This window comes from Rousettus aegyptiacus, unplaced genomic scaffold (assembly GCF_014176215.1).
Source record: "Rousettus aegyptiacus isolate mRouAeg1 unplaced genomic scaffold, mRouAeg1.p scaffold_m13_p_18, whole genome shotgun sequence".
Taxonomy (NCBI): domain Eukaryota; kingdom Metazoa; phylum Chordata; class Mammalia; order Chiroptera; family Pteropodidae; genus Rousettus; species Rousettus aegyptiacus.
Window position 1 is genome coordinate 14220528 of NW_023416293.1, and position 12415 is coordinate 14232942.

Genomic DNA, 12415 nt, shown 5'->3' on the forward strand with positions numbered 1-12415 from the left:
CCCGAAACGTTTTCGTGTATTTGACGGGGACCGGTGACCACACCGAGACCCGCTCACCCGTGGGCCATGGCCATGTCTACGACGTCACAGTGTAAGAACTGGATTCGAGGTGTTTTCTGCGGCCGGCGACAACTTTCGGCCCTAAAGCAGACTGTAGACTCGAGCCGAAGCTTCGTCGCTCCCTGAGCATCACCACCGCGGTGGCCGACTGCGCCAGGCTGTCCTGAGGGGCAGAAGACGCTCAGCAGCGCTTAGCAAACAGACGAACTCGTCTAACACTCTCACACGTAGCTCCTGTAAGGCACGTTCTGTGGTGGGGAAAATGAAACTTTCTTCATTCAGGCGGCACCGATATTCGACATCAGAAATCTGCCCACGGGCATTTTAAGGTGCCTGTTATTTTACTGGTATATCTGAATGTAAATTCAAATTAATGTTTCTGTGTTTTAAGGTAAACGAACATTTGAAAGACATAATGGAACAGGAGCAGAAGTTGAAAGAGCATCACACGGCGGAAGCCCCCGGAGGCCAGAAGGTATCGATTTCAGAGGGAAAATGGCGCCTTCGCGCAATGCTGTATGTGTTCACATAGTCACGGTCTTGGGAAATGTTAGCACTTATGTTCATTGCATTATTTGTTGGTGATGTTAACTGTGCCCTGGAAAATCGTGCCATCAGCATCAAGTAAGTAGAAGTATAAAATGAAAGTTAGATAGTGGCGTTTGGGAAAAATTGTTACAAGCTAGAGCTCAATTTCCAAGGTTCTTTTGGCAAAAATAATGGTTTGACTTTGGTAAAATATATAAAACGAGAAAACAATTTTTGACGTATTAGTCTTATAATGACTTGTAATAAGTCCAGCCTTTAAAATTACATTCCAGGAGTTGCAGGTTGTACACATGGTTATTTTGTGAAGAAAGAGGAAGTGCTAACATGGATTCATTCTTTAAAAATTCTAGAACAAAGATTTAGAGTTTTCTTCTTTGAAAATTTGCGCTTGTCACATACTAAGACCAAAAGTACATTTTCTACAACATAGTATTTCTTACAGCTCTTAAAACGTGTTATGATTAGAGCCCTTCAAACATTATGGCATTTGAATTGAGGTGTAAGAAATTATCATTATTCAGAAACCTCGTTTTCCATTTGGACGGAATCTCTTCATTTTTTTGCTGAACTCGTATTCGTCTGGGGCTCATGCCACTGCCGCCCAGATGGCTCCCAGGGGAGGGAGAGGGAGGGAGGGAGCTGGCGGGGGTCTCCCACCCCCAGCAACCAGGTTTTGTGGAAGACCACCCACAGCTCTGTCCGATTCGATGTTTGGGACCCACAGCGATTCCCGCGTCAGCTCACTGACCGGCTCCTGACCCTGTCCCCCGTGCGGGATCCTCGCCTTCGCTGGCGCCCTGTCCCCCGGGGCCACGCCAGCTGGCGGTCTCTTCCCACCGGTCCAGGTTGCGCGGTCAGGTCCTGGCTCCTGGCCGGGCTCCTCCCTCTGGCTTCCCCACGCCCTTTCCCGTTCGCCCTCCTTCCCTGTCCCATCCCAGCGGAGCCGAAGCCTTTGCCTTGGAGGTGGGGATGCTCCTGCCCCCAGTTTGCTCCTGGCTCTACTCAGGAGCGAGGTCAAGAAGGCATCACCCAAGTCGTAATGCCGGCGACTTTGCCTTAGGATCTCGTTTGTCACACACGATGACTAAGTTCTGTAGGATTGCGTACACGTTATGGACTAGGCGGGATTTTATTATGACATGGGACACGATTAACATCACTTCTGTGGGGAGAAGCGCCACTGGTGCCCCGAACAACCAGACCGAGGGGCCCTTAAGGAAAACGCCGCGGCACCTGGAGGCTCCTTGCATTTCCGCCCCACGCTTCGGCTTCCGCATGGCCCGTGGCCCCGTGCGCACGTGAGGCTCGTGGGTGGCGCGGTCAGTGGATGGACGAATGTGATTTGTTTTAAATATTCGGGTGATGACGCGTTTTTATTTTGGCACAAACGTGGCATTTATACCTACCCTTTCAAATGAATCGTGCCCTTCTCATTGTTGGAACCTTTGTGACAGTAACGATTAGTTTCACATGGTCTCACTACAAAGCACAGCGTCATCATTATGGAGAAACATTGTCACAGCGTGAACCAGGGACGGAAACCCCGCTGTCGCCCAGCAATGGGATTTTTGGGATTTGAGTCTCTTGGCTTGACTGGCAGTATCACCGTTTCATTCTTGAGTTTTATTTCTGTGAAAGCAAAATTCTTGACCCTTTTCTCACTTCACGGGTGAGAGGTGAGACGACTTGCTCTTGCTCATTACTGTGCTGTAGGAACGAAGCCACCTCACCGTCACCCGCCTAAGTCCTTGTCTAGCGACTGCCGTGTGGTGAAACTTCCGTTTACAGCCACCTTCTTAGCAACACACACACATCTGTCAGGGGAGCCGGTTCCGTGTACGACGAGCGTTGGACGAGTGGAAACTCCGAGGCGTTTCTCCAGCTGACGGCGTCCTCGGCCGGCGTGGCGTCCTGGGAGGGGGCGTGGGACGGGACACCAGGTCCGGGCAGGCGTTTCGTTCAGACGTTTCCCCGAGGGGACGTTCTCTGTTTCTTCAGGTTGCCCGTTTTTGCTTCTAATGCTCTTGTGATCGGGAAGGAAGGGGCCCGGTTAGCTGGGAATTTCAGAGAAACCACGAAGAATTCCGGTGCGACCGGCAGGAGCATCTCGCCTTTTTTATTTGCTGCGTCTGGCCCTCGGGGTCGCTAACGTGTTCAGCCAGGGACACTGGAGCCACGTCCGTCCTCTTGCAGGGCTTGTGCGCAGCGCCGTGCGAAGCGGGCTGGGAGCCGGACTCGCCAGACTCGTTTTGTCACTGACTAGCTTCGTGACAACGGCGCCGGGCCTCATTTTCTTCATCCGTGAAAATTAAGAGGTCGGATGAAATTCTGCGACTGACGCGGTTCTCCGGTTCTCCCTTCTCGCTGTGTTAGTGAGCAGGGTGCATGCAGCACAGGACAGTTAGGGAAGCAGGAAGAAGCCGGCCATCGTGGACGTCACCGCGTGTGGCGAGCATGTCTGTGACGGCCGTGGCAGCGAAGCCTCTGGGGCCTTCGCGAGGGCGGGGACGGGGCCGGGGCCACGGCCGGCTTCATGGTGGCGTTTGCAAAGTGGGGCGCCGGGTCACAGGGAGCAACCTGAGTGGGGAGTCGGCGACTAGACCGTTCGGACGGTTCTGGAAGCCGTGAGTTCGTGGGTCAGAGTCTCAGGTCTACAGCGGCAACTGCGCAGAGAATGAAGTTTGTTTCTCGGGATATTAGACATGCTCCTGTGCTAGTGTGACACTTGCCACTTTGGGAGGGTCCTTGCAGAGGGGCGGGAGCCGGGCGCGTGGGTTGCCGGTGGCCGTGGCGAAAGGCGCAGCCTCCCCCACGACCGCTCGCCTGCCACGGCCTGCGGGGACGCCCCCTCCGCCGGAGCCCCAGCGAGGAAAAGCCGCGACCCGCCTCCCTGAAACGTGCGTCTTCGGCCAGCGCCTGAGGTGCCACTGGAGAGGAGGGCTCTGGCGGCAGACGTGCGGGATCGCCGCGCCCCGCGAGCATGTCCCGCCCCCCCACCACGTTCCGCGGGAGGGCCGGGCGGGGGGCCCGTCCGCCCGTCGCCCAGACGTGCCTCGTCTCCGACCTCTCCCCTCGGCGACGTGCGCCGGCGTCCCACGGGACGGGTGACTGGGTGACCCTGGAGCCCGCAGCACTTCGGCGTGTGTTTCCTGACGCAGCCAGGGAGTGGGTGAGTCACTGTCACCATGACGCCGCGGTCAGACGTGTAGCCTGTGCTCCACTTGTCCCGCTGGTACTTCGTGGCTTTTTCCCGAGTTCCGGGGCTAGTCCAAGATCGCGGACTGTAGCTAGTCCTCACATCGCTGGCCTTCTTTAAACTGAAACAGGTCTTCAGCTTTCCTTATTCATCCATGACCTTGACATTTTCTCAGAACACAGGTCATTTTCATAGAACACCCCTCGATTTGTCTTTTTAACATTCCCTCGTGATTAGATTCAGGCTGTGCCTTGATGTCGACTGAGACACCATGCGAGTTGTATCCTTCTCAGAGCACACATCCGGAGGCACGTGGACCCTTCTGTCCCCACTGGGCGGCGTTTACCGAGATCGCTCGGCTAGGACGTCGTCTGGTTCCTTGACTGCGTGGTTCCTATTCTCCCTTTGTCGTAAATCATCCGACACTGAGCATTCTGCCCCTCTCCAGCCTTTCCACTCACCCTAGATTCAGCACCCACCGAGGGCACCTGCCACGTGGGTTTCTACGATGACGGTTGCAAAAGGGATCTGTTCTAACTCCATATTTTCATATTTAGAAGTTGAGGTTCTGTCGTATGCAACTCTGTCCTCATCTGTCTGTCATGATCTCGTTATCTGTACGAGTTGAAGGATTCTCATTAATGGGTCGTAATCTATTTCTGTCCACATGTGTTTGTTTTTTTTAAATAAACTTATGTGTCTAAAAATGCTATGAGAACTATAAACGTGGAGCTCCACTTTCAGAAGCTCTACTGCGACTCGCCACTTGGAATGATTCTGATGCCTTTTCCCTTTCCCTTTTCTTCCCTTCGTTTCCGCTGCCTCCTCTGAAGTCTCCTTCCAAGTGGTTTTGGAAACTGTTCCCAGTAAGTCCTCCCGGCTTCCTCCTTCTGTCTGTGATCGTAGTGTGGGGGTGTCTGTGTCTTGCTGCTACAGTCATTCCATGTCACCGCATAGGGCTGGGGGCGGAAGGTATTCGATCATCGCGTATAATGGAAAGATTTTAAAAATCTATCCAAGATTCGTATTAGAAGCTTTAAAAATAATTTAAAGCATAAGCATCCTTTTGTTAATCTGGTCACTATTCGCAGACCATCTGTAACTAGGTTAAAAAATATGAATATAGATTCTCATTTGTTTTAATAACCTTAGTAAAAGTGAATGTGAATTGCATGTGTAAATTATTTGTGTTTTAAAACTATCTTTTTGAGAGAATCATTTTCTTTTCAGCCCGAATGGTAGAGGACACTTTGTGTCATAAAAAAGTGACAGATTCTCTGCATTCTCAGCAGTCCTGGACATAAACTATATTCAGTTACAATTTGACTTGAAGGGTTGACCTTTCAGGAGTAAAGCTGGGAGGATTAGACCACTTAAGTATTTTACACCCTCAGAGACAAAAAATAGAACTTAGAAATACACCCTAATGTTGGAAGAAACTGGTGTCCCTGCAGACGACCCTCCTGGGAGTCGCAGGTGACTTCGGGGTGAAAGTCGGTCTAGCCGGAGCAGCTTCGGCACGCCCCTCGCGGACATCTGCTTGTCCGTCCTGAGACGTAGACATTTACTGCTAAAGCCCAGTGAAGCTGTGCGTGTGCGTGCATGTGTGCACGTGTGTGCATGTGTGCATGCGTGTGTGATGCATGTGTGTGCACACGTGCGTGTGTGGCGCATGTGTGTCCATCTCTGTGTGTGTGTGCATGCATGCATGTGTGCGTGTGGTGCACATGTGTGCATGCGTGTGTGGTGCGTGTGTGCATGTGTGTGCACACGTGCGTGCGTGTGGCGCATGTGTGTCCATCTCTGCACGTGTGTGCATGCATGCGTGTGTGCGTGTGTGGTGTGCGTGTGTGCATGCATGCATGTGTGCGTGTGTGTGCATGTGCCACACCGGTGCTGCTTGGCAGGAAGCAGCAGAACCAGCCACACGATTTGGTTCTGTTTCGTGGCCCTGGGCGCCCAGCTCCATCCAGCGCAGATTGTAGGTGGGAAAAAGCTATCCCTCGAGACCCAGGCGTGCGGGGCCGGGCCCAACCCGCTCGAGGGTTTCCAGGAAGCAGACTACCCTTTGCTGCGGCGAAGGGAGGAGGGTGAGGGCCTGGAGCCGCGTCCCACGCGTGGGACAGGGCGCCTCGGGCTGGGCAGCGCTACCGGGGGGCTTTTTCTCTCTCCCCTCTTCTCTCTCTTTTTTCCTGGTGGATGTGTAAACTGTCCACTAGCAGCAAAGAGAGGATGCTTTCTAAGGACTGTGCAGAAATCAGTGACCAAGTAAAGAAGCTGCCCAGTGCATGCCTGTGATTTTCCTGCCGTTAAGTGCGCACGCCCAGCCCGCAGCGATTAAAAGGGGCGAGCACCTCGGAGAGTCTTGAGGAGGAAAACGCCCCACGAGTCTCGCGCTGGGGTGGCCGGTGGCAGACCAGGAGTGACCGCCCGCTTTCGAGTGCCCACGCCCCCCGGCGCCCTTCGGAGAGCTCTAGCTCCCCCACCAGATGCCGAATGTTCTCCCTCAGCACGTTATTTTCCTGTTTTTATTGTCACGAAAGTATTCGATTTCATAACCATTTTAATTACAAAATGTAAAGATGACCAGTTTAGATAGAGTTAGAAGAAGACTTAGTTTGATTACTTTAAAAAACTCTGTTTAAAGAACAGCGACCGACATAATTGTGTGCGTTGCTGACCAAACACTCGAGTTCGCACCTTCGCTGCGTCTCGGCGTTACTTCTGGCGGCGCCGGGATCGCCGACGGCCAGGGACGCTGACCGTCTTTCCGGCCCGCCGTGTGCGCGCAGTGCGCGTAGCACTGCGTCCGGCCCCTCGTTCTCTCCCCAGCGGGCTGCGCAGTCGGGTGCTGTCGCTGTCCCCCTCGTGCAGGCGGGGGAGCTGAAGTGAGCGTCCGAGTGGCGGAGGCCGGGCTCGGGTCTCCGGACGCCACCCCTGGCTTTACGGCACGTCTCACTTCAGAGAGCCAGGCACGCCAGCGACCTTTGAGAGACACAGGTTTCTCCGGAAACCCGGGACCGCGCTCGGTTGCCGGCTCAGGAAACCTCACCGGGAGGGGATCTCGGCGCCGGAGTGGTCTCCCTCTGCCCGTGTCCCTCAAGCCCGAAGCCGGCGTGTCCTGGCGCTGCGACCCCAGCCCCTCCCGCGCAGTGGCGTTCCAGGGCCCCGTCAGCGTCCCGCGGGCAGGGAGCGCGTCGTCCGTCCACGAGGAGCAGAGCCGAGGACGCGGGGTCCGCGGCGGCCGCGTCACACGAAGCCCTCGCTTCACCGGCGCAGAGCCCGTGGCGCGTTTGCGTCGGGCGCCTCGCGTCCGTGGTGCCCGGCGGGGGGGGGGAGCGTGGGACGCGGCCCGTCCTCTGGCCGCGAGTGGGCGGCGAGCGCTGGGCCCGCGCACCCACTGCCCTGTGCACGGTGCAGCGCGCGCCGGCCCCGGCCCCGGCTCCATCTCCGGCTCCGTCTGTCCCCAGGCCCGGTACAGGAAGGAGCAGACGCTGCTGAAGCACCCGCCCTGCATCCCGCTGGTGGAGAACCTGCTGAAGGACGGCAGCGACGGCTGCGCCCTGGCCGCCCTCATCCACTTCTACTGCCCCGGCGTCGTCCGCTTGGAGGGTGAGCGTCCCGGGCGGCCCCTCGGGGCGGCGGGGCGGGGCGGCCCCAGGTCTCCGTGTGCGAGTCCGCCACACGGAGGCCACGTCGCGTGTGTTCGCGCCTAGTCGCTAGTTGTGAAGTGGGCGTGGGATGTGTGTTGCCGGAATTATCCCCGAGTCATCGCCTCGCTCTCTCCTTATTCGAAGATATTTGTCTGAAGGAAACCATGTCTTTGGCTGACAGCCTGTACAACCTGCAGCTGATCCAAGAATTTTGCCAAGAATATTTGAACCAGTGTTGCCATTTTACCCTGGAAGACATGCTCTACGCTGCCTCGTCCATAAAGGTACAGTGAAGCTTTGCTCCAAAGGCGTAACCGGATACGTGACTGGCCCGTTCACTCCGAGCCTCCAGAGTAACATCAGAGGAGCTTTGGAAAAAGTAATTTAGATTTTTCTGCTCATTTCATGTTTTGAATACGCCGTCAGCCCGGGTCTCCTCTGCACCGTGAAGCTGCACGCAGAGCCGTGGGTGTCCTGAGGGCAGCAGCGGGGGGCAGGCCAGCGGGTGGCCCGCGTCCGGGGTGCTGCGGGGCGCCCTCGGCCGGGCACGGCGTGGCGGGCGGCCTCCGGGAGGGACGATGCCCACAGGCCCCACCCCGGGCTCGAGACCAGACCCAGGCAGGAAGCTGCGGGAGGTCTGCGGGAGGACGAGCGCAGAGCTAGGGGCCGCTTTCTCCGGAGCGCCCCACGAGGGCCGGGGGGGCAGGGGCGGCGCACGCTCTTGCTGTCCCCTGTCCCCTGTCTCTGAATCCGGTGTAGTTTAGTGTTCAGGAATGTTAATATAAAGCCGTCCGAACCAAAGGGGGGGAAGCCTGTACACGAAGTGATTTTGGTCCATTCCCGGAACTCGGCAGCAGAGTTACTGCTGTGCCGTCGTCCCAGATTCAGGAAGAATTGATCTTCATAAGCTTGAGTTACTGGGGGAATTAGTGCTTCCTTTGCTGACACCTTGTGGCCAAACGCAGAACCACCGCGTTGTGGGGCTGAGCACTCTGACTCTCGCCCGCAGAGCAATTACCTGGTGTTCATGGCCGAGCTCTTCTGGTGGTTCGAGGTCGTGAAGCCGTCCTTCGTGCAGCCTCGCGTCCACCCACGAGCAGGTGACCGGCCGGGGCGCTGCTGCCGCAGACGGGGGAGGGTCGCAGCCTCGCAGGCTTCTTCTCTTGGGGGGCGGGGGAGGGTGTGGGGGGGCGGGGGGCTGGGAGCTGTTGTTTCCCATTCCGGCCACGGCCACGGCCACGAGCCTCGCGAGACTGCGGCCAACTTACAGTTAAAGTCGCTAGAGTCTCTGAGGGGCGGCTCGGGACGGGACGCCTCAGCTGTCACCGCTCGGCCCCCGGTTTGCTTTGCACCCTTCACCCCGTCCCTGCTTTTATTGCCTGTTAGAGTCTCAGTTTTTAACAGTGTTACCAAGAATCCATTCGAATTATGGCTGGGCTTTAATTTGTCATTTGAATTTGCCATTCAACCATAAAAAGGCGTGTGTGTGTACTTAAACCTAATAGGTTTTGTGGTCGTTATAGCATTATAATCTACTGATTGCTCATAATAAGAAAACAAATAGGAAATAAAGGGTTTATTGTAAAGATCCCCAGACATAAAGAACAGAAATATTCCTGCATTTTCTCTAAAGGAAAACAAATGTTCCGTCGGCTTCCATTATCAAACCAGGGGTCTGCTTCCATAGGGGAAAGACCCCAAACCGTCAGCACGGCCCCAGGGACGGCGCCTCCCGCATGACTGGGGCCGGCCGTGCCCACCTCGAGGCCGTCCCCACCCGCCCAGCGCGAAACGCGATGCTGGTGCGTCCCAGCCGCTTTCCTGGGCTCCAGATTTTGGTATTTTTCTCACCAGTATCCTTATTTCTCCCCATTTCTATCCTCCTTCCCCCAGAGAAATTAAAGACGAGAGAAAGATAAGGAAGGAGGAGGAAGATCTGTAGTCAGGGGAAGCAGGTCCCTCGTGAGTAGGTGAGCCGACCGCAGGCGGCCCGTGAGCGGGGAGCCAGCCCGGCCTTCCCCAGGGTGATGTACAGGAACGTGAACCGTTCCAGGCTCATCACCGGCCAGCGAAATTCTGTCTTGGGTTGCCGAAATACCAACTATCTCATGAAGAAGCAAAATTAGACCGACTTATTTTTACTTTAAACATCTCTACTTTTTTTATGTTAGGCCTTTCTCCCCAGTTAACCTTAATTGAGTGAATGTTTTTTAAAACCAGAACACTTCAAAAGAGTTTACAGAATATTTTATTTAAAAGATAGCTTTAAATATGCCATGACTTCTCTAAGTAGTAAGGGACATTGAGATTCAATTTAAACGTTTATTAGTGGTTCAGAAATCTTGAAATAATGTTGGAAACATGGTAAATTTGTAATTGTGAAGGTTTTTTTTTTTTTTTAATCTTTCATCGTAGCTGAGTCCGTGAATGACTTGCCTTCAACCCCCGTCCTGAACGCTGCCAAGAGAAATGCCTGGGACAGTTCATGTGCTGGCCTGACGTCAAGGTAACAGCGACTTCACGGCCACGGCTTCTCCTCACTGGTGAAGCCGCAACAAACATAGCACGTTAGAGTTTTCCGAGTATCGCCTGGACTTTGAACTAAATGTTTTCATTAGCTACCCTATTAAAGCCTGTTTTAACTTAAATGCAATTGAAATTTACACTGAAACGAATGTTTCAGAAATAGGGTTTTATGAATCACACTGAAAACTGGGAGAACACGGTCGACATGACGAAAACTAGCCTGAAACCAAACTCTTGCTGCGTATCTTGTTTAGGACGGAGAACTGCTTGGGCGTCGGTGGGAAATTTTAAATTCTGTCTAGATTTTCAAGTTTTTTTATGATTCTTTTTTAATCTTTGAGGCGGTTTTCCCTATCGTTTTGTTTGCTAGTTACTATAGCTGTTGATAGTAAGTAAAATTTAATATCAGGATAATCCTGACTTCTGACCCAAGTATATGATGGAGACATTTTGCTTAAAAATGTTTTTTAGTAGATCCTGTAAGCAGCTTTTCATGTGTATTTACTAGAACCTAAAATTTATATCGACTTTAGACTCCCTAATTATCTGATTTTTTAAAGTTTAAACGATCAATTTTGCGGGTTTTTTTTTTTTTTTAGAAATTCTCATTCTCTCTCTCATGCTCTATGAGTTTCATTTTCCTTGAACTTCAAGACATTTTAAATACGCTGTAAAAATTCTGTGAGAGAAATTGAAAGTATTTTCTGAATGAATCACGGGCCTGACGTGGGACTGAACTCGGGCTGAGGCCGTGCCCGGCCCTCGGGCCTGGGCGGGGTCCGTCCCCGAGTGCCGAGCGGGCACCCCGACGCCACCTGCCCGCTCTGTGCTGCCCGCGTCCGCGGGCTCCGGCCCCGGGCCCCGAGCCTGAGCCTACATCCACGGGTCAGGGAAGCGTTTGGACTCGCTGCCCGCGGCCGGCTGTCGGTTCCCTAGCGACCCGAGCGTGACGGCGACGGCGACGGCAGGCCGCGCCGATCCGGGGCGTCCCCCTCGTTCCCACGGAAGCAGTTCCTACGCGTTAGTTCCTCGGTGTGCCCTGGGTTGCGTGCATTGGGACCTGTACTTCCTCGAAAACCCAGAAGACAGTCGGTGTTGCAGGTGGTGACTCTGGGGCCATTAAGTCTGAGACCCCCAAAGCGCTCTGCTCCAAGAGCGGCTTAGTCCGCGATTTCGGGAACGGTGCAGACAGGCTTGTGCGTTTAGGACTCCGGACGACGACCGAGGTCCCGCACTCAGACTCCTGGGGGCCCCTCCTCCGTCTTCCCTGCAGACGAGCCTTCCCTAACCCAGGACGAGCCCCGAGCCCCTCACGGGGGCCTCACGGTGCGCCGTCATTCCGGGATGCGAGCGATCCCCTCGTTGCTCCGCGTTGCCGCACGGGACACCTTCGGAGTCCCCGCTGACTTGGTCAGGTCACCGAGATGAGGTGGCCTGAGAGAGCCACAGCAGTCACCACCTCCCGTTCCCCAGTTTGTCCCCGACACGGGGGGCGACGCCAGCTTCCTCCCCTGGCTGCTCGGCGGGCCACGCAGACCTAAACCTTAGGCCCCGGAAACGCAGACTCTGGCCAGGTGACGTGATTTGCAGAGTGGACCGTCTCATCCCCGTGTCCGACGAAATCGGGTGGACTTGAGTCAGAAGGAACAACAGGACGGCTTCTGTCCTTCACGTCCGGGCGTCGAGGGCTCCGGGGCGGCTGACGGCATGGCCCCTGAGGTCGCTGTCGGGGGGCAGGCTGGGGAGGCTCCAGGGTCTGCAGGGGCCTGTCACACCTGCAGCTTCCACAGTGAGACTCGACTGAGTATTGCAAACTGACGCCTTTGATTTTAACTCTTTATTTCTGTTTTTCTATTTGTGAAAAGGAAATAATGTGCATATCCTCTCTACCGAGATGTAGATGAAAGTCCTTCAGGGGCTTCGTAAAGGAGATGAAATGCATGGAGGTGCAGATCATCCACCACTCTGGGCGTAAACGACGTGTTATGTTCCCGTATTGTTAATTTAGGGCGGAGAATCGGAGGTTGTAGTGTCGTTTCTGATTTCAGCCATTCTACGTGAGGTTTATGTTAAAGCGTCGAAACGTGACATTTGACCTTTATTTCACACTGCAGTGCGGAGGGAGCTGCCTTTCCACACCCCCATCTTCAGTTGCCTTCTGGACGTCCCCGTCCCCAGACCCTTTCTGCAGCCTCAGGTAACAGTGCCATGCACCCAGGTTACCCAGGGAGGGACGGGAACAAGTCTGGAACGAGACAGAAACATCCAGTCTCCTTTTCTGAAAAATGTCACGCACACCAAAAGGCTGAGTTGTTTCTCTTTGCTTGTTTCATTAACAAAACGATCTCCTGTCTCTGTACGTACTTTTTCATGCTGTTAATGACTCCTCAAATGTGTGAAATCTGTTAAGTTGCTGTAAGTTAAAACGTTT

General features: G+C 54.5%; 1 protein-coding gene across 2 annotated transcripts in view; it reads left to right on the forward strand.

The window, feature by feature from the left end:
* Positions 1 to 12415, forward strand: part of CAMSAP2 (calmodulin regulated spectrin associated protein family member 2) — a 37257-nt gene that overhangs the window by 13351 nt on the left and 11491 nt on the right. Inside the window, exons 4-10 of one of the 2 annotated variants that reach the window (XM_016150577.2) lie at positions 452 to 535; positions 4639 to 4671; positions 7276 to 7417; positions 7603 to 7742; positions 8468 to 8558; positions 9874 to 9964; positions 12099 to 12181. In XM_016150577.2, the coding sequence (XP_016006063.2) occupies positions 452 to 535; positions 4639 to 4671; positions 7276 to 7417; positions 7603 to 7742; positions 8468 to 8558; positions 9874 to 9964; positions 12099 to 12181 (664 nt within the window). The remainder of the gene's footprint in view (positions 1 to 451; positions 536 to 4638; positions 4672 to 7275; positions 7418 to 7602; positions 7743 to 8467; positions 8559 to 9873; positions 9965 to 12098; positions 12182 to 12415) is intronic. The other variant, XM_036235495.1, reaches the window with a different exon arrangement.